Below are 21,462 nucleotides of genomic sequence, written 5' to 3' on the forward strand. Positions count from 1 at the left end.
ATGGGATCCAGTTCCAACCTGGGAACCTATTCCAAATGGGGCCAAAAGGGATCTCCTTCCAAACTGGGAACCTATTCCAAATGGGGCCAAGGGGGTTATGTTCCAAATGGGGCCAAAAGGGATCACATTCAAAGTGGGGCCAAAGGGATCACCTTCCAAACTGGGAACCTATTCCAAATGGGGCCAAAAGGGTCATCTTCCAAATGGGGCCAAAGGGGTCACGTTCCAAATGGGGTCAAAAGGGATCTCCTTCCAAATGGGGCTAAAGGGGATCCATTACAAATGGGGCCAAAAGGATCACGTTCCAAATTGGGCCAAAAGGGATCACCTTCCAAACTGGGAACCTATTCCAAATGGGGTCAATGGGATCACATCCCAAATGGGGCCAAAGGGATCCGTTACAAATTGGGCCAAAGGGGATCCAGTTCCAAACTGGGAACCTATTCCAAATGGGGCCAAAAGGGTCATCTTCCAAATGGAGCCAAAAGGGATCACCTTCCAAAGTGGACCAAAGGGATCTCCTTCCAAAGGGGCCAAAGCAGATCATGTTCCAAACTGGGCCAAAGGGGTCACGTTCCAAATGGGGCCAAAAGGGATCTCCTTCCAAAGGGGCCAAAGGATCACTTTCTAAATGGGGCCAAAAGGGGTCATGTTCCAAATGGGGCCAAAGGGATCACGTTCCAAACTGGGAACCTATTCCCAATGGGGCCAAAGGGATCGCGTTCCAAACGGGGCCAAATGGGACCCACTTCCAAACTGGGAACCTATTCCAAATGGGGCCAAAGGGATCATGTTACAAATGGGGCCAAAAGGGATCACCTTTCAAACTGGGAATCTATTCCAAATGGGGCCAAAAGGGATTACATTTCAAATGGGGCCAAAGGGATCACGTTCCAAATGGGGCCAAAAGGGATCACGTTCTAAACAGGGCCAAAGGGGATCACACTCAAAATGGGGCCAAAGGGGATCATCTTCCAAATGGGGCCAAAGGGATCTCCTTCCAAACGGGGCCAAAGTAGTTCATGTTCCAAACAGGGCCAAAGGGATCACGTTCCAAATGGGGCCAAAAGGGATCACCTTCCAAACTGGGAATCTATTCCAAATGGGGCCAAAGGGGTCACGTTACAAATTGGGCCAAAGGGATCACCTTCCAAATGGGGCCAAAGGGATCGCGTTACAAATGGGGCCAAAAAGGGATCACGTTCTAAACAGGGCCAAAGGGGATCCAGTTCCAAACTGGGAACCTGTTCCAAAGGGGCCAAAAGGGATCATGTTCCAAATGGGGCCAAAGGGGTCACGTTAGAAATGGGGCCAAAGGGGATCCACTTCCAAACTGGGAACCTATTCCAATCTGGGCCAAAGGGTATCTCCTCCACAATGGGCCAAATGGGATCCAGTTCCAAACTGGGCCAAAATGGGGACCATGATCCAAATGGGGCCAAATGGATCACGTTCCAAATTGGGCCAAAGGGATTCCCTTTGAAACTGGGACCTTATTCCAAACTGGGCCAAAAGGGATCACTTTCTAAAGTGGACCAAAGGGGTCACTTTCCAAATTGGGCCAAAGAGATCCGTTCCAAATGGGGCCAAAGGGATTCCCTTCCAGACTGGGACCCCATTCCAAACTGGGCCAAAGTGAATCCCATTCCAAACTGGGCCAAAGGGGAACCGGGATCCACTTCCGAATTGGGCCAAACGGGACCCACTTTCAAACTGGGAATCTGTTCCAAATGGGGCCAAAGTGGTCACATTCCAAGCGGGGCCAAAGGGATCCCCTTCCAAATGGGGCCAAAGGGATCGCCTTTCAAACTGGGCCAAATGGGATCCACTTCCAAACTTGGAACCTTTTCCAAATTGGGCCAAAGGGGATCACGTTCCAAACTGGGCCAAAGGGATCCCATTCTAAACTGGGCCAAAGGGGATCCACTTCAAAATGGGGCCAAAGAGGATCCTATTCCAAATTGGGCCAAAGGGATCTTATTCCAAACTGGGCCAAAGAGATCACTTTCCAAAGGGGACCAAAGGGATCTCCTTCCAAACTGGGCCAAAGGATCCTATTCCAAACTGGGCCAAACTGGGCCAAAAGGGATCCCCTTCCAAACTGGGCCAAACTGGGAACCTATTCCAAACTGGGCCAAAATGGGGACCATGATCCAAAGGGGGTCAAATGGATCATGTTCCAAATTGGGCCAAAGGAATCCGTTCCAAATGGGGCCAAAGGGTTTCCCTTCCAGACTGGGACCCCATTCCAAACTGGGCCAAAGTGAATCCCATTCCAAACTGGGCCAAAGGGGATCCGGGATCCACTTCCAAATTGGGCCAAACGGGACCCACTTTCAAACTGGGAATCTGTTCCAAACTGGGCCAAAGGGATCGCCTTTCAAACTGGGCCAAATGGGATCCACTTCCAAACTTGGAACCTATTCCAAATGGGGCCAAAGGGGATCACGTTCCAAACTGGGCCAAAGGGATCCCATTCTAAACAGGGCCAAAGTGGATCCCATTCCAAACTGGGCCAAAGTGATCCCGTTCCAAACTGGGCCCTCATTCCAAACTGGGCCAAAAGGGATCCCCTTCAAAATGGGCCAAAAGGGATCCCCTTCCAAACTGGGACCCCTATTTCCAAGGAGGACCCCCCCAAATCCAGGGGGACCCCAATATCCCCAGGAACCCCAAAGTCCCCGGGACCCCCAAAGCCAGGGGGACCCCAATATCCCCAGGAACCCCAGTATCCCGGGAACCCCTAAAGCCAGGGGGACCCCAATATCCCTGGGAACCCCCAAAGCCAGGGGGACCCCAACATCCCCAGGAGGACCCCAATATCCCCAAGACCTCCAAAGCCGGGGGGACCCCAATATCCCCAGAACCCCCAAAGCCAGGGGGACCCCAATATCCCCAGGGGGACCCCAATATCCCCAGAGGGACCCAAATATCCCCGGGACCGCCAAAGCCAGGGGGACCCCAATATCCCTGGAACCCCCAAAGCCAGGGGGACCCCAATATCCCCAGGAACCCCAGTATCCCGGGAACCCCTAAAGCCAGGGGGACCCCAATATCCCTGGGAACCCCCAAAGCCAGGGGGACCCCAACATCCCCAGGAGGACCCCAATATCCCCAAGACCTCCAAAGCCGGGGGGACCCCAATATCCCCAGAACCCCCAAAGCCAGGGGGACCCCAATATCCCCAGGGGGACCCCAACATCCCCGGGACCCCCAAATCCAGGGGGACCCCAATATCCCCAGGGGGACCCCAATATCCTCTGGACCCCTTAATCCAGGGGGACCCCAATATCCCCAGGAGGACCCCAATATCCCCGTGACCCCCAAAGCCAGGGGGACCCCAATATCCCCAGGGGGACCCCAACATCCCCGGGACCCCCAAATCCAGGGGGACCCAAATATCCCCAGGGGGACCCCAATATCCCCGGGACCCCCAAAGCCAGGGGGACACAAATATCCCCGGGGGACCCCAATATCCCCAGGGGGGGACCCCAATATTCCCAGGGGGACTCCAATATCCGCGGGAACCCCAAAGCCAGGGGGACCCCAATATCCCCAGGGGGACCCCAATATCCCCAAGACCTCCAAAGCCGGGGGACCCCAATATCCCCAGGGGGACCCCAATATCCCCAAGACCTCCAAAGCCAGGGGGACCCCAATATCCCCAGAGGGACCCCAATATCCCCGGGAACCCCAAAGCCAGGGGGACCCCAATACCCCCAGAGGGACCCCAATATCCCCAGGGGGACCCCAACATCCCCGGGACCCCCAATCCAGGGGGACCCCAATATCCCCAGGTGGACCCCAATATCCCCGGGGGGGACCCCAATATTCTCAGGGGGACCCCAATATCCCCGGAACCCCCCAAGCCAGGGGGACCCCAATATCCCCAGGGGGACCCCAATATCCCCAAGACCTCCAAAGCCGGGGGACCCCAATATCCCCAGAGGGACCCCAATATCCCTGGGATCCCCAAAGCCAGGGGGACCCCAATATCCCCACGGGGACCCCAATAACCCCGGTACCACTTAATCCAGGGGGACCCCAATATCCCCAGGAGGACCCCAATATCCCCGTGACCCCCAAAGCCAGGGGGACCCCAATATCCCCACGGGGACCCCAATATCCCCAGAACCCCCAAAGCCGGGGGACCCCAATATCCCCAGGGGGACCCCAATACCCCCGGGACACGCCCCCAATCCCGGGGGACCCCAATATCCCCAGGGGGACCCCAATATCCCCGTGACCCCCAAAGCCGGGGGGACCCCAATATCCCCGGGGGGGACCCCAATATCCCCGGGAACCCCAAAGCCGGGGGGACCCCAATATCCCCAAGACCTCCAAAGCCGGGGGGACCCCAATATCCCCAGAACCCCCAAAGCCAGGGGGACCCCAATATCCCCAGGGGGACCCCAATATCCCCAAGACCCCTCAACCCAGGGGGACCCCAATATCCCCAGGGGGACCCCCCCAATCCCGGGGTACCCCGATATCCCCCGGGCTCACCGGAGCTCCCGGCCATTCCCTGAATCCCAGTGAGGCCAAACTGGCCGGACTGGTTCCGGGGTGCTCAGGGCCCCACAGCACCGCCTCCCCGCAAACTGGGCAGACTGGGAGCGCTGGGGAGACTGGGGGAGACTGGGGAGACTGGGGAGACTGGGGAGACTGGGGATACTGGGGAGACTGGGGGCACTGGGGAGACTGGGGGAGGCTGGGGGAGACTGGGGGATACTGGGCAGACTGGGAGCACTGGGGAGACTGGGGGAGACTGGGGGCACTGGGGAGACTGGGGAGACTGGGGAGACTGGGAGCACTGGGGAGACTGGGGGATACTGGGGAGAATGGGAGTGCTGGGGAGACTGGGAGCACTGGGGGATACTGGGAGCACTGGGGAGCACTGGAGATACTGGGGAGACGGGGGGAACTGGAGACACTGGGGGCACTGGGAAGACTCGGGATACTGGGAGTACTGGGAGCTCTGGGAGCACTGGGGAGACTGGGGGAGACTGGGAGCACTGGGCAGACTGGGGGCACTGGGAGCACTGGGCAGACTGGGAGTACTGGGGAGACTGGGGGATACTGGGGATACTGGGGATACTGGGGGCACTGGGGATACTGGGGAGACTGGGGAGACTGGGGATACTGGGGAGACTGGGAGCAATGGGGAGACTGGGGGCACTGGGGGATACTGGGAGTACTGGGGAGACTGGGAGCACTGGGCAGACTGGGGGCACTGGGAGCACTGGGGAGACTGGGGGCACTGGGGAGACTGGGGGAACTGGGGAGACTGGGGAGACTGGGAGCACTGGGGAGACTGGGAGTACTGGGGGATACTGGGAGCACTGGGGAACACTGGAGATACTGGGGAGACGGGGGAACTGGGGAGACTGGGGGCACTGGGAAGACTCGGGATACTGGGAGTACTGGGAGCTCTGGGAGCACTGGGGAGACTGGGAGCACTGGGGGCACTGGGCAGACTGGGGAGACTGGGGAGACTGGGAGCACTGGGGAGACTGGGAGCACTGGGGGCACTGGGGAGACTGGGGAGATGGGATACTGGGAGCACTGGGGAGACTGGGAGCACTGGGGGCACTGGGGAGACTGGGAGCACTGGGGAGACTGGGGGCACTGGGGAGACTGGGGATACTGGGGAGACTGGGAGCACTGGGGAGACTGGGGGAACTGGGGGCACTGGGGATACTGGGGGGACTGGGAGGACTGGGGAAACTGGTGAACTGGGAACACTGGGGATACTGGGGTCATTGGGGATACTGGGGAGACTGGGAGTACTGGGGAGACTGGGGACACTGGAGAGACTGGGGAGACTGGGGGCACTGGGGAGACTGGGGACACTGGGGGCACTGGGGAGACTGGGGAGACTGGAGACCCTGGGGATACTGGGGAGACTGGAAGTACTGGGGTGACCGGGGGCACTGGGGATGCTGGGGTGACTGGGAGCACTGGGTTCATTGGGAGCACTGGGGGCACTGGTGATACTGGGAGCACTGGGTTCATTGGGAGCACTGGAAACACTGGGGATACTGGGAGCACTGGGGAGACTGGGGGAACTGGGGAGACTGGGGAGACTGGGAGCACTGGGGAGACTGGGGTGACTGGGGTCACTGGGGATGCTGGGGTGACTGGGAGCACTGGGGTCACTGGGGATACTGGGGGCACTGGGGATACTGGGAGCGCTGGGGGCACTGGGGATACTGGGAGCACTGGGAGCACTGAGGATACTGGGAACAATGGGGTCAATGGGGGCACTGGGAACACTGGGGATACTGGGGGCATGAGTTACTGGGAATACTGGGTTCACTGGGGATACTGAGGGCACTGGGAGCACTGGTGATACTGGGAGCACTGGGGATACTGGGAGCACTGGGAGCACTGGGAGCACTGGTCATACTGGGAGCACTGGTGATGAGCACTGGGAGCACTGGTGATACTGGGAACACTGGGAGCACTGGGAGCACTGGTGATACTGGGAGCACTGGGGATGCTGGGGATACTGGGAGCACTGGGGAGACTGGGGGATACTGGGGAGACTGGGGAGACCGGGGGATACTGGTAGCGCTGGGGGCACTGGGGAGACTGGGAGTACTGGGTAGACTGGGGGCACTGGGGAGACTGGGGAGACTGGGAGCACTGGGGAGACTGGGAGTACTGGGTAGACTGGGGAGACTGGGGGAACTGGGGAGACCGGGGAGACTGGGGGCACTGGGAGCACTGGGAGCACTGGGAGCACTAGTGGCACTGGGAGCACTGGTGTTACTGGGAGCACTGGGAGCACTGGGAGCACTGGTGATACTGGGTTCACTGGCGATACTGGGAGCACTGGGAGCACTGGGAGCACTGGTGATACTGGGTTCACTGGTGATACTGGGAGCACTGGGGATACTGGGAGCACTGGGAGCACTGGGACGCCGTTCCCTCCTCCACTCACCTCCTCTCCCGGTGGCGCCGTCGGACATCGCTGGTGGCACCAACACCGCTTCGTTCCTGGAGGAACCGCTCAGGGCCACCGCTTTGGGCCACCAATGATGGCTCAGGACCACCAATCGCTGGAGGTCACCAATGGTTGAAGGTCACCATTGGTTAAAGGTCACCGTTGGTTGGAGGTCACCATTGGGTGGAGGTCACCATTGGTTAAAGATCACCGTTGGTTGGAGGTTACCATTGGTTGGAGGTCACCGTTGGCTCAGGGTCACCGTTGGTTGGAGGTCACTATTGGTTAGAGGTCACCATTGGTTGAAGGTCACCGTTGATTGGAGGTCACCATCAGCTTGGGGTCACTGCTGGATTGAGGTCACCATCAGCTTGGGGTCACCACCAGCTTGAGGTCACTTCTGGATTGGGGTCACCACCAGCTTGGGGTCACCACCAGCTTCTGGTCACCACCAGCTTGTGGTCACTGCTGGATTGGGGTCACCACCAGCTTGAGATCACCTTCAGCTCCAGGTCACCACAAGCTTGGGGTCACCACCAGCTTGGGGTCACTGCTGGATTGGGGTCACCACCAGCGCCTGGTCACCACCAGCTTGGGGTCACCACCAGCTTGGGGTCACCACCAGCTTGAGGTCAGTTCTGGATTGGGGTCACCACCAGCTCCTGGTCACCACCAGCTTGGGGTCACCACCAGCTTGAGGTCACCACCAGCTTGGGGTCACTGTTGGATTGGGGTCACCACCAGCTTGGGGTCACTGCTGGATTGGGGTCACCACCAGCTCATGGTCACCACCAGCTTGAGGTCACTTCTGGATTGAGGTCACCATCAGCTTGGGGTCACCACCAGCTTGAGGTCACTTCTGGATTGGGGTCACCACCAGCTTGGGGTCACTTCTGGATTGAGGTCACCATCAGCTTGGGGTCACCACCAGCTTGGGGTCACCATCAGCTCAGGGTCACCATCAGCTCATGGTCACCATCAGCTTGAGGTCACTGCTGGATTGGAGTCACCTTCAGCTCCAGGTCACCACCCGCTTGGGGTCACTATCAGCTTGGTGTCACCACCAGCTTGGGGTCACCACCAGCTCCTGGTCACCATCAGTTTGGTGTCACCACCAGCTTAGGGTCATCACCAGCTTGGGGTCACTTCTGGATTGGGGTCCCCACCAGCGCCTGGTCACCACCAGTTTGAGGTCACCACCAGCTTGGGGGTCACTGCTGGATTGGGGTCACCACCAGCTTGAGATAACCTTCAGCTCCAGGTCACCACCAGCTTGAGGTCACCATCAGCTCCTGGTCACCACCAGCTTGGGGTCACTGCTGGATTGGGGTCACCACCAGCTCCTGGCCACCACCAGCTTGGGGTCACCACCAGCTTGAGGTCACCACCAGCTTGAGATCACTTCTGGATTGGGGTCACCACCAGCTCCTGGTCACCATCAGCTTGGGGTCACCACCAGCTCGTGGTCACTGCTGGATTGGGGTCACCACCAGCTTGGGATCACTTCTGGATTGGGGTCACCATCAGCTTGGGGTCACCTTCAGCTTGGGGTCACCTTCAGCTCCAGGTCACCACCAGCTTGGGGTCACTACTGGATTGGGGTCACCATCAGCTTGGGGTCACCTTCAGCTCCTGGTCACCACAACCTTGGGGTCACTGCTGGATTGGGGTCACCACCATCTTGGGGTCACCACCACCTTGGGGTCCCCCCCAGCTCCTTCTCCTCACCCTCTCGGGCTCTCCACCAACTCGAGGTCTCCTCCTCTCCCAACTCCACCTCTCTGGTGGTTCTCCAGGTCACCAACACCCTCTCATCACCAGAGGGACACTGAGGCTCTCATTTCCGGTGACTCTTAATTACCGGTGACACTAATTAGCGATGACACTAATTACCGGTGTCCGGTTCCCACCCACATTCCAACCATGGGTAGGTGGAACCCAACCACAAGAGTTGGGGTTCCACCACCATTGGTGACACCAATGACCCCAATTCCACCTCTGTTGGGGACAATGATGACCCCAATTCCACCTCTGTTGGGGACAATAATGACCCCAATTCCACCTCCGTTGGGGACAATAATGACCCCAATTCCACCTCTGTTGGGGACAATGATGACCCCAATTCCCACCTCTGTTGGGGACAATAATGACCCCAATTCCACCTCTGTTGGGGACAATAATGACCCCAATTCCACCTCCGTTGGGGACAACAATGACCCCAATTCCACCTCTGTTGGGGACAATAATGACCCCAATTCCACCTCTGTTGGGGACAATGATGACCCCAATTCCCACCTCCGTTGGGGACAATGATGACCCCAATTCCACCTCTGTTGGTGACAATAATGACCCCAATTCCCACCTCTGTTGGGGACAATAATGACCCCAATTCCACCTCCGTTGGGGACAATAATGACCCCAATTCCACCTCTGTTGGGGACAATAATGACCCCAATTCCCACCTCTGTTGGGGACAATAATGACCCCAATTCCACCTCTGTTGGTGACAATGATGACCCCAATCCCACCTCCGTTGGGGACAATGATGACCCCAATTCCCACCTCTGTTGGGGACAATAATGACCCCAATTCCACCTCTGTTGGGGACAATAATGACCCCAATTCCACCTCCGTTGGGGACAATAATGACCCCAATTCCACCTCCGTTGGGGACAACGATGACCCCAATTCCACCTCCGTTGGTGACAATGATGACCCCAATTCCCACCTCTGTTGGGGACAATAATGACCCCAATTCCACCTCCGTTGGGGACAATGATGACCCCAATTCCACCTCTGTTGGTGACAATAATGACCCCAATTCCACCTCCGTTGGGGACAATGATGACCCCAATTCCACCTCCGTTGGTGACAATGATGACCCCAATTCCCACCTCCGTTGGGGACAATAATGACCCCAATTCCACCTCTGTTGGGGACAATAATGACCCCAATTCCACCTCCGTTGGTGACAATAATGATCCCAATTCCACCTCTGTTGGGGACAATAATGACCCCAATTCCACCTCCGTTGGGGACAATGATGACCCCAATTCCCACCTCCGTTGGGGACAATAATGACCCCAATTCCCACCTCTGTTGGGGACAATAATGACCCCAATTCCACCTCCGTTGGGGACAATAATGACCCCAATTCCCACCTCTGTTGGGGACAATGATGACCCCAATTCCACCTCCGTTGGGGACAATGATGACCCCAATTCCACCTCCGTTGGGGACAATAATGACCCCAATTCCCACCTCCGTTGGGGACAATGATGACCCCAATTCCACCTCTGTTGGGGACAATAATGACCCCAATTCCCACCTCTGTTGGGGACAATGATGACCCCAATTCCACCTCCGTTGGGGACAATGATGACCCCAATTCCCACCTCTGTTGGGGACAATAATGACCCCAATTCCACCTCCGTTGGGGACAATGATGACCCCAATTCCCACCTCCGTTGGGGACAATGATGACCCCAATTCCACCTCCGTTGGTGACAATGGTGACCCCAATTCCCACCTCCGTTGGGGACAATGATGACCCCAATTCCACCTCTGTTGGGGACAATGATGACCCCAATTCCCACCTCCGTTGGGGACAATAATGACCCCAATTCCACCTCTGTTGGGGACAATAATGACCCCAATTCCACCTCCGTTGGGGACAATGATGACCCCAATTCCCACCTCCGTTGGGGACAATAATGACCCCAATTCCCACCTCTGTTGGGGACAATGATGACCCCAATTCCACCTCCGTTGGGGACAATAATGACCCCAATTCCCACCTCTGTTGGTGACAATGATGACCCCAATTCCCACCTCTGTTGGTGACAATGATGACCCCAATTCCACCTCTGTTGGGGACAATGATGACCCCAATTCCCACCTCTGTTGGGGACAATAATGACCCCAATTCCACCTCTGTTGGGGACAATAATGACCCCAATTCCACCTCTATTGGGGACAATGATGACCCCAATTCCACCTCTGTTGGGGACAATGATGACCCCAATTCCACCTCTGTTGGGGACAATAATGACCCCAATTCCCACCTCTGTTGGGGACAATGATGACCCCAATTCCCACCTCTGTTGGGGACAATGATGACCCCAATTCCACCTCCGTTGGGGACAATAATGACCCCAATTCCACCTCTGTTGGGGACAATGATGACCCCAATTCCCACCTCCGTTGGGGACAATAATGACCCCAATTCCACCTCTGTTGGGGACAATAATGACCCCAATTCCCACCTCCGTTGGTGACTCCGTTTCCCTCTTCCTGTGGTGACAGCGGTGACGCCACAGGTCCGGTGGCCAAAGTCCACCCGGTGGTGGCCACACCTCGTTGGTCAACACCCAAAACCGGTTGGACGACCGTGTAACCCTTTGGGTGCCACAGCCACGAGGAGGACATCCTGGTGTCCCCATCCTGGTGTCCCCATTCTGGTGTCCCCACCTTGGTGTCCCCTTCTTGGTGTCCCCATCCTGATGTCCCCATCCTGACGTCCCCATCCTGGTGTCCACATCCTGATGTCCCCATCTTGATGTCCCCATCCTGATGTCCCCATCTTGGTTGTCCCCATCCTGATGGTCCCATCTTGGTGTCCCCATCTTGATGTCCCCTTCCTGATGTCCCCATCCTGATGTCCCCATCCTTGGTCCCCCATCCTGATGTCCCCATCTTTTTGTCCCCATCCTGATGTCCCCATCTTGATGTCCCCATCCTGATGTCCCCCCAACCATCTACACCCCAAATCCTGGTGTCCTCCTGGTTGTCCCCATCTTGATGTCCCCATCTTGGTGTCCCCAACTTCTGTCCACATCCTTGTGGCCCTCCAACGATCTACACCCCAAATCTTGGTGTCCTCATCCTGGTTGTCCCCATCCTGATGTCCCCCCAACCATTTGTACCCCAAATCCTGATGTCCTCCTCCTGGTTGTCCCCATCCTGGTGTCCCCATCTCAATGTCCCCGTCCTGATGTTCCCATCCTGATGTCCCCATCCTGGTGTTCCCATCTTGGTTGTCCCCATCCTGATGTCCCCATCCTGGTGTCCCCATCTTGATGTCCCCATCTTGGTTGTCCCCATCTTGGTGTCCCCATCCTGATGTCCCCATCCTGGCGTCCCCATCCTGGTTGTCCCCATCCTGATGTCCCCATCCTGATGTCCCCATCCTTGATGTCCCCATCCTGATGTCCTCATCCTTATGTTCCCATCTTCATGTCCCCATCCTCGTTGTCCCCATCCTGATGTCCCCATCCTGATGTGCCCATCCTCCTTGTCCCCATCCTGATGTCCCCATCCTGGTGTCCCCATCCTGATATCCCCTTTCTGATGTCCCCATCCTGATGTCCCCATCCTGATGTCCCCATCCTCCTTGTCCCCATCCTGATGTCCCCATCTTGGTGTCCCCAACTTTTCTCCCCATCCTGGTGACCCTCCAACCATCTGTACCCCAAATCCTGATGTCCTCCTCCTGGTTGTCCCCATCCTGATGTCCCCATTCTGGTGTCCCCATCCTGGTGTCCCCAACCCGTGTTTCCATCCTGGTTGTCCCCATCTTTTTGTCCCCATCTTGGTTGTCCCCATCCTGGTGTCCCCATCCTGATATCCCCATCCTGATGTCCCCATCCTGATGTCCCCATCTTGGTGTCCCCATCCTGGTGTCCCCATCCTGATGTCCCCATCTTGGTGTCCCCAACCCGTGTTTCCATCCTAGTGTCCCCATCCTGATGTCCCCATCTTGGTGTCCCCAACCCGTGTTTCCATCCTGGTGTCCCCATCCTGATGTCCCCATCTTGGTGTCCCCAACTTTTCTCCCCATCCTGGTGGCCCTCCAATCATCTGTACCCCAAATCCTGATGTCCTCCTCCTGGTTGTCCCCATCCTGATGTCCCCAACTTGGTGTCCCCATCCTGGTGTCCCCATCCTGATGTCCCCATCCTTATGTTCCCATCTTCATGTCCCCATCCTCGTTGTCCCCATCCTGATGTCCCCATCTTGGTGTCCCCATCCTGATGTCCCCATCCTGATGTTCCCATCTTGATGTCCCCATCTTGGTTGTCCCCATCCTGATGTCCCCATCTTGATGTCCCCATCTTGGTGTCCCCATCCTGATGTCCCCCCAACCATCTACACCCCAAATGTCGGTGTCCTCCTCCTGGTTATCCCCATCCTGGTTATCCCCATCCTGGTTGTCCCCATCTTGGTGTCCCCATCTCGATGGTTTTGGTGCTGTTGATGATGTGGTTGATGGTTTTGGTGGTGTTGATGGTGTAGTTGATGGTTTTGGTGCTGTTGATGGTGTGGTTGATGGTGTAGATGATGGTTTTGGTCCTATTGATGATGTGGTTGATGGTGTAGATGATGGTTTTGGTGCTGTTGATGGTGTGGTTGATGGTTTTGGTGCTGTTGATGATGTGGTTGATGGTGTAGATGATGGTTTTGGTGCTGTTGATGGTGTGGTTGATGGTGTAGGTGCTGTTGATGATGTGGTTGATGGTGTGGTTGATGGTTTTGGTGCTGTTGATGGTGTGGTTGATGGTGTAGATGATGGTTTTGGTCCTGTTGATGGTGCTGTTGATGGTGTGGTTGATGGTTTTGGTGCAGTTGATGATGTGGTTGATGATGTAGATGATGGTTTTGGTGGAGTTGATGGTGTGGTTGATGATGTGGTTGATGATATTGATGTGGTTGATGGTGTAGATGATGGTTTTGGTGGTGTTGATGATGTGGTTGATGGTGTAGATGATGGTTTTGGTGGTGTTGATGGTGCGGTTGATGGTGTAGATGATGGTTTTGATGCTGTTGATGGTGTGGTTGATGGTTTTGGTGCTGTTGATGGTGCGGTTGATGGTGTAGATGATGGTTTTGGTGGTGTTGATGGTGTAGATGATGGTTTTGGTGCTGTTGATGATGTGGTTGATGGTGTAGATGATGGTTTTGGTGCTGTTGATGATGTGGTTGATGGTGTAGATGATGGTTTTGGTGCAGTTGATGGTGCGGTTGATGGTGTAGATGATGGTTTTGGTGCAGTTGATGATGTGGTTGATGATGTAGATGATGGTTTTGGTGGAGTTGATGGTGTGGTTGATGATGTGGTTGATGATATTGATGTGGTTGATGGTGTAGATGATGGTTTTGGTGGTGTTGATGATGCGGTTGATGGTGTAGATGATGGTTTTGGTGGTGTTGATGGTGCGGTTGATGGTGTAGATGATGGTTTTGGTGCTGTTGATGATGTGGTTGATGGTGTAGGTGATGGTTTTGGTGCTGTTGATGGTGTGGTTGATGGTGTAGATGATGGTTTTGGTGCTGTTGATGGTGCGGTTGATGGTGTAGATGATGGTTTTGGTGCTGTTGATGATGTGGTTGATGGTGTAGATGATGGTTTTGGTGCTGTTGATGGTGTGGTTGATGGTTTTGGTGCTGTTGATGATGTGGTTGATGGTGTAGATGATGGTTTTGGTGCTGTTGATGATGTGGTTGATGGTGTAGATGATGGTTTTGGTGCAGTTGATGGTGTGGTTGATGGTGTAGTTGATGGTTTTGGTGGTGTTGATGATGTGGTTGATGGTGCAGATGATGGTTTTGGTGGTGTTGTTGATGCGGTTGATGGTGTAGATGATGGTTTTGGTGCTGTTGATGGTGTGGTTGATGGTGTAGTTGATGGTTTTGGTGGTGTTGATGATGTGGTTGATGGTGTGGTTGATGGTTTTGGTCCTATTGATGATGTGGTTGATGGTGTGGTTGATGGTTTTGGTCCTGTTGATGATGTGGTTGATGGTGTGGTTGATGGTTTTGGTCCTGTTGATGATGTGGTTGATGGTGTGGTTGATGGTTTTGGTGCTGTTGATGGTGCGGTTGATGGTGTAGATGATGGTTTTGGTGCTGTTGATGATGTGGTTGATGGTGTAGATGATGGTTTTGGTGCTGTTGATGGTGTGGTTGATGGTGTAGATGATGGTTTTGGTGCTGTTGATGATGTGGTTGATGGTGTAGATGATGGTTTTGGTGCTGTTGATGATGTGGTTGATGGTGTAGATGATGGTTTTGGTGCTGTTGATGGTGTGGTTGATGGTGTAGATGGTGGTTTTGGTGCTGTTGATGGTATGGATGATGTTTTTGGTGGTGTTGATGACGCGGTTGATGGCTTTCATGTGCTCAATGGCTTTAATGCAGTTGATGGTCTTCACACAATCGATACTTTCGGTTCAGTCAACGGTTTCGGTGCCATTATTGATATCGAGAACGATTCCGGTGGTGGTGGAACCCCCATCCCAACCTCTCACCACCGGAACAAAGGTTGTCCATCCTCCCTCGCCAACTCCTGGAGACAATTGAGGACGACCAACGCGTCGGCTCTGGCGGCCGCCGGTACCGTTTCCTTCACCACCCGCCTCAAGAGGTCACCGTTTTGGTTGATCTCCAGAAGATCCGATTGAGGAAGGACCCCATAAGCGTTGACCAAAGATTCGGTGAAAGCCGAATGGGTGGTGGGACTGTACCCCAACGTCCGGAGACGTTCCATCAACGCAACGTAACGTCGCGCCGCCGCCGCGCAACGCCGTTCGTCGAAGCCGTCCGGCACCGCCTCCAACGCCGTCTATGGGTGGAAGGAGGAGAAGACAAAGGATGAGGTCCACCATGAGGGGAAGCGAAGCCAAAGAAGGGGGTTTGGTGGTATCAACCCTACCGTGATGATCTTCTCGGGGAGGTTGGAGACGGTGAAGCCGTAGAAGTGGGTGCGGTGGGGGAAGACGGTGGTGAGGATGCGTCGGTCGAGTTGGTAAGCGATCTCCCCAACGAGCTGCTCCCAGAAGGGGTGGTGGGACCAGGGAAGATCTGGAGGTGGAGGTGGAGGTGGAGGTGGAGGTGGAGGTGGAGGGGGAGGGGGAGGTGGAGATGGAGGTGGAGGTGGAGGTGGAGGTGGAGGTGGAGATGGAGATGGAGGTGGAGGTGGAGATGGAGGTGGAGGTGGGGGTGGAGGTGGAGGTGGAGGTGGAGATGGAGTGGAGGTGGAGGTGGAGGTGGAGGTGGAGGTGGGGGTGGAGGTGGAGGTGGAGGTGGAGGTGGAGATGGAGGTGGAGGTGGAGGTGGAGATGGAGGTGGAAATGGAGGTGGAAATGGAGGTGGAAATGGAGGTGGAGGTGGAGGTGGAGGTGGAGATGGAGGTGGAGATGGAGGTGGAGGGGGAGATGGAGGTGGAGGTGGAGGTGGAGATGGAGGTGGAGGTGGAGGTGGAGGTGGAGGTGGAGGTGGAGATGGAGGTGGAGGTGGAGGTGGAGATGGAGGTGGAGGTGGAGGTGGAGGTGGAGGTGGAGGTGGAGGTGGAGATGGAGGTGGAGGTGGAGATGGAGGTGGAGGTGGAGGTGGAGGTGGAGGGGGAGGTGGAGGTGGAGATGGAGATGGAGGTGGAGGTGGGGGTGGAGGTGGAGGTGGAGGTGGAGATGGAGGTGGAGGTGGAGGTGGAGGTGGAGGTGGAGATGGAGGTGGAGATGGAGATGGAGGTGGAGATGGAGGTGGAGGTGGAGGTGGAGATGGAGGTGGAGGTGGAGATGGAGGTGGAGATGGAGGTGGAGGTGGAGGTGGAGGGGAAGGTGGAGGTGGAGATGGAGGTGGAGGTGGAGGTGGAGATGGAGGTGGAGGTGGAGATGGAGGGGGAGGGGGAGGTGGAGATGGAGGTGGAAATGGAGATGGAGGTGGAGGTGGAGGTGGAGATGGAGGTGGAGGTGGAGATGGAGGTGGAAATGGAGATGGAGGTGGAGGGGGAGGTGGAGGTGGAGATGGAGGTGGAGATGGAGGTGGAGATGGAGGTGGAGGTGGAGGTGGAGGGGGAGATGGAGGTGGAGGTGGAGGTGGAGGTGGAGGTGGAGGTGGAGGTGGAGATGGAGGTGGAGGTGGAGGTGGAGGTGGAGGTGGAGGTGGAGATGGAGGTGGAGGTGGAGGTGGAGGTGGAGGTGGAGGGGGAGATGGAGGTGGAGGTGGAGGTGGAGATGGAGGGGGGGGGGGAGGTGGAGATGGAGGTGGAAATGGAGATGGAGGTGGAGGTGGAGGTGGAGGTGGAGGTGGAGATGGAGGTGGAAATGGAGGTGGAGATGGAGGTGGAGGTGGAGGTGGAGATGGACATAGAGATGGAGGTGGACATAGAGATGGAGATGGACATAGAGATGGAGATGGAGATGGAGGTGGCGATGGGCACCTGTGGGCGTGGAGGCCATGATGGGCTCCCAGGCGGTGGCCATGCGGTGAGCGTCTCGCGGCGCCGTCCGTCCGTCGGTGGCCTCAGCGCCGCCGGCGTTGGGTGGGGCAGAAGGTGATGGGATGGATTCGGCATCGGATCGGGGAAGGTCCGAGGGCGGCAGTGTCCCCGTGCTCAGCTCCGCTGTGGTGGAAACCTCCGGAGAACGACGGGGACCAACGGAGGAGAAGCGGTTGATGGGACACGAGAGGCGACGGAGGTCGGGAATGACCGGAGAGGTCCTCGGGAACGCTGACGGGAGGAGAAAGGTGGAGGTGGAGGTGGAGGTGGAGGTGGAGGTGGAGGTGGAGGTGGAGGTGGAGGTGGAGGTGGAGGTGGAGGTGGAGGTGGAGGTGGAGATGGAGGTGGAGGTGGAGGTGGAGGGGGAGGGGGAGGTGGAGATGGAGGTGGAGGTGGAGATGGAGATGGAGGTGGAGGTGGAGATGGAGGTGGAGGTGGAGGTGGAGGTGGAGGTGGAGGTGGAATGGAGGTGGAGGTGGAGGTGGAAATGGAGGTGGAGGTGGAGGTGGAGGTGGAGATGGAGGTGGAGGTGGAATGGAGGTGGAGGTGGAGGTGGAGGTGGAGGTGGAGGTGGAGGTGGAATGGAGGTGGAGGTGGAGGTGGAGGTGGAGGTGGAATGGAGGTGGAGGTGGAGGTGGAGGTGGGAATGGAGGTGGAGGTGGAGGTGGAATGGAGGTGGAGGTGGAGGTGGAGGTGGAGGTGGAGGTGGAATGGAGGTGGAGGTGGAGGTGGAAATGGAGGTGGAGGTGGAGGTGGAGATGGAGGTGGAGGTGGAGATGGAGATGGAGATGGAGATGGAGATGGAGATGGAGATGGAGGTGGAGATGGAGATGGAGGTGGAGATGAGGATGGAATGGAGATGGAGGTGGAGATGGAGATGGAGGTGGAGGTGGAGATGGAGGTGGAGGTGGAGGTGGAGGTGGAGGTGGAATGGAGGTGGAGGTGGAGGTGGAAATGGAGGTGGAGGTGGAGGTGGAGATGGAGGTGGAGGTGGAATGGAGGTGGAGGTGGAGGTGGAGGTGGAGGTGGAGGTGGAGGTGGAGGTGGAATGGAGGTGGAGGTGGAGGTGGAGGTGGAGGTGGAATGGAGGTGGAGGTGGAGGTGGAGGTGGAATGGAGGTGGAGGTGGAGGTGGAATGGAGGTGGAGGTGGAGGTGGAGGTGGAGGTGGAGGTGGAATGGAGGTGGAGGTGGAGGTGGAAATGGAGGTGGAGGTGGAGGTGGAGATGGAGGTGGAGGTGGAGATGGAGATGGAGATGGAGATGGAGATGGAGATGGAGGTGGAGATGGAGATGGAGGTGGAGATGAGGATGGAATGGAGATGGAGATGGAGATGGAGATGGAGATGGAGATGGAGATGGGGATGGAGATGGAGATGGAGATGGAGACGGAGATGGAGATGAGGATGGAGATGAGGATGGAGATGGAGGTGGAGGTGGAGGTGGAGATGGAGATGAGGATGGAATGGAGATGGAGATGGAGATGGAGATGGAGGTGGAGATGGAGGTGGAGATGGAGATGGAGGTGGAGATGAGGATGGAATGGAGATGGAGATGGAGATGGAGATGGAGATGGAGATGGAGATGGAGGTGGAGGTGGAGATGGAGATGGAGATGGAGATGGAGATGGAGATGGAATGGAGATGGAGATGGAGATGGAGATGGAGGTGGAGATGGAGATGGAGGTGGAGATGGAGATGAGGATGAGGATGGAGATGGAGATGGAGATGTTCTCAGCCCACCACCCCTCTCCCCCTGAGCTTTGGCTTCAGCCCCTTTGTCCCTCCCATACTTCGCTGTCCGGGCGGGAGCAGAAGTCCTGAGCTGATGTCGGTGCCGCCCGTCACCGTCCCCGATGTCATCTGTCCCACCGAAGGGTCCCCAACGCGGGAACTGCGCTCCAGAGACGCCACAGTGGAATCCGGACTCACAGCTGTGGGAGAAGGAGGACATTCACCACCAGAGAACCCTCAAACCATGGGTTGGGTTGAGAGGAACCTCCAAGATCATCCAAATCCATGGTTGAGGGACACCTCCCACTGAATCAGGAGCTCCAAACCCCATCCAACCTGGCCTGGAACCCCTCCAGGGATGGGATCTGGGGGTTCTGGTGGACGTCAAGTTGGAATCATGGAAGCAGGAGATGGTTTGGGTTGGATGGGACCTCCAAGACCATCCAGATCCATGGTTGAGGGACACTTCCCACTGGATGAGGGGCTCCAAAGCCCATCCAACGTGGCCTGGAACATCTCCAGGGATGGGATCTGGGGGTTCTGGTGGACATCAGGTGGGAATCATGGAACCAAGAGATGGTTTGGGTTGGAAGGGACCTCAAAGCCCATCCAAATCCATGGTTGAGGGACACCTCCCACTGGATCAGGGGCTCCAAACCCCATCCAACCTGGCCTGGAACCCCTCCAGGGATGGGATCTGGGGGTTCTGGTGGAGGTCAAGTTGGAATCATGGAACCAGGAGATGGTTTGGGTTGGAAGGGACCTCCAAGATCATCCAAATCCATGGGCAGGGACACCTCCCACTGGATCAGGTTCCTCCGAGTCCCATCCAACGTGGCCTCGAACTCCTCCAGGGATGGGATCTGGGGGTTCTGGTGGATATTAGGTGGGAATCATGGAACCAGGAGATGGTTTCGTTTGGAAGGGACCTCAAAGCCCATCCAGTTCCATGGTTGAGGGACACCTCCCACTGGATCAGGAGCTCCAAACCCCATCCAATGTGGCCTGGAACACCTCCAGGGATGGGATCTGGGGGTTCTGGGGGACATCAAGTTGGAATCGTGGAACCAGGAGATGGTTTGGGTTGGAAGGGACCTCAAAGATCATCCAGATCCATGGTTGAGGGACATCTCCCACTGGATCAGGGGCTCCAAACCCCATCCAACCTGGCCTGGAACATCTCCAGGGATGGGATCTGGGGGTTCTGATGGACATCAGGTGGGAATCATGGAACCAGGAGATGGTTTCGTTTGGAAGGGACCTCAAAGCCCATCCAGTTCCATGGTTGAGGGACATCTCCCACTGGATCAGGTTCCTCCAAGGTCCATCCAACCTGGCCTGGAACCCCTCCAGGGATGGGATCTGGGGGTTCTGGTGGACGTCAAGTTGGAATCATGGAAGCAGGAGATGGTTTGGGTTGGAAGGGACCTCAAAGCCCATCCAGTTCCATGGTTGAGGAACACCTCCCACTGGATCAGGGGCTCCAAACCCCCTCCAACCTGGCCTGGAACACCTCCAGGGATGGAGCAGCCACCACTTCTCTGGCCAACCCCTTCCAGGACCTCCCCACCCTCCCAGGAGAACATTTCACCCCAAGATCTCACCTCCGTGTCCCCTCCTGCACCTCCAAACCATTCCCTCCTCCACCTCCTCTCCCATCACTCCTTGACCAACAACATCTCCTCAGCTTTCCTGGAGCCCCCATTCCCTACTGGAACCTTCTCTAAAGTCCCCCCAGAACCTTCTCCAGGGTGGACAACCCCTTACGGTTGGGTTGAAGACACTCCTTAACGGTTCCCACCTGGGACGTGGAAGGAGAGAGGTCTCCGGTTGGAGGAGTTGAGCAGCGCTTGAGCGTTCTGCTGCTCCATCAACAGTCCCACCATCCGCATCAGCTCCTCGTTCTCCGTCAACAGCTCCTGGATCCCTCGGCGCAGTTGGTTGTAAGAGGCCAAGACGGTGACCGCCGCCCGCGGGAGGTGACCTCCAGGCTCCATGGTGGCCTCCAAACCCAACGGTGGTGGTGGTGATGGTGGTGGTGCTTCACGTTGACATCTACCCCAACGTTCAGGTGGAAACGGCACCGGTGGGGGAGGAAGTTGTGGAGGTGACCACCGGTTGCCGAGGGGACGCTGGGAGAGATCAAGTTGTCCTCAACTTGGAGGTGGTGGGGTGATGTCACAAAGGGACGGTGGACTTTGGTGTCCACCACGGGGGGTCAACGGTTGGGTGGATGGGATCCATCTGGACTTGGATAAAGCCTTTGAAACGGAGCTCAGAAGGTCCAAATCGGAGAGAGAGATGGATTTGAGGGGTGGGATTGGGCGGGTGGTGGTCATCAAAGAGTGGTGGTCCATGGGTTGAAGTCCAAATGGAGATCTGTGAGTGGTGGTGGCCCTCAAGGGGTCCATAATGGGACCAGTGGTGGTTCAATCAGGTCAAGAGGGACCTAAAAGAGGTGGAGAAGTGGGGCTGGAGAACCTCAGGAGGTTCAACAAAGCCAAGAG

The 21,462-nt window shown here is 56.7% G+C and overlaps 1 protein-coding gene across 1 annotated transcript; it reads right to left on the reverse strand.

The window, feature by feature from the left end:
* Positions 1 to 15,251: 15,251 nt before the first annotated feature.
* Positions 15,252 to 20,952, reverse strand: SPATC1 (spermatogenesis and centriole associated 1). The gene is made up of 5 exons (XM_054060603.1): positions 20,757 to 20,952; positions 19,015 to 19,155; positions 17,166 to 17,456; positions 15,660 to 15,808; positions 15,252 to 15,569 (listed from the first exon to the last, which is right to left on the reverse strand). The coding sequence occupies exons 1-5, from the start codon at positions 20,950 to 20,952 to the stop codon at positions 15,252 to 15,254; spliced, it is 1,095 nt and encodes a 364-aa protein (XP_053916578.1).
* Between the last annotated feature and the right edge of the window lie 510 nt (positions 20,953 to 21,462).

The sequence above is a fragment of the Cuculus canorus genome, chromosome 2 (genome assembly GCF_017976375.1).
Source record: "Cuculus canorus isolate bCucCan1 chromosome 2, bCucCan1.pri, whole genome shotgun sequence".
NCBI lineage: Eukaryota > Metazoa > Chordata > Aves > Cuculiformes > Cuculidae > Cuculus > Cuculus canorus.

Excerpts from the sequence above, each read along its gene's own strand:
- SPATC1 (XM_054060603.1), bottom strand. The coding sequence starts at position 20,952 with ATGGAGCCTGGAGGTCACCTCCCGCGGGCGGCGGTCACCGTCTTGGCC. Across the intron at positions 17,457-19,014 it reads GCTCCCGCCCGGACAGCGAA|CGTTCCCGAGGACCTCTCCG; the intron begins GTATGGGAGGGA and ends TCCTCCCGTCAG. Across the intron at positions 15,570-15,659 it reads TCCCCGAGAAGATCATCACG|ACGGCGTTGGAGGCGGTGCC; the intron begins GTAGGGTTGATA and ends TTCCACCCATAG.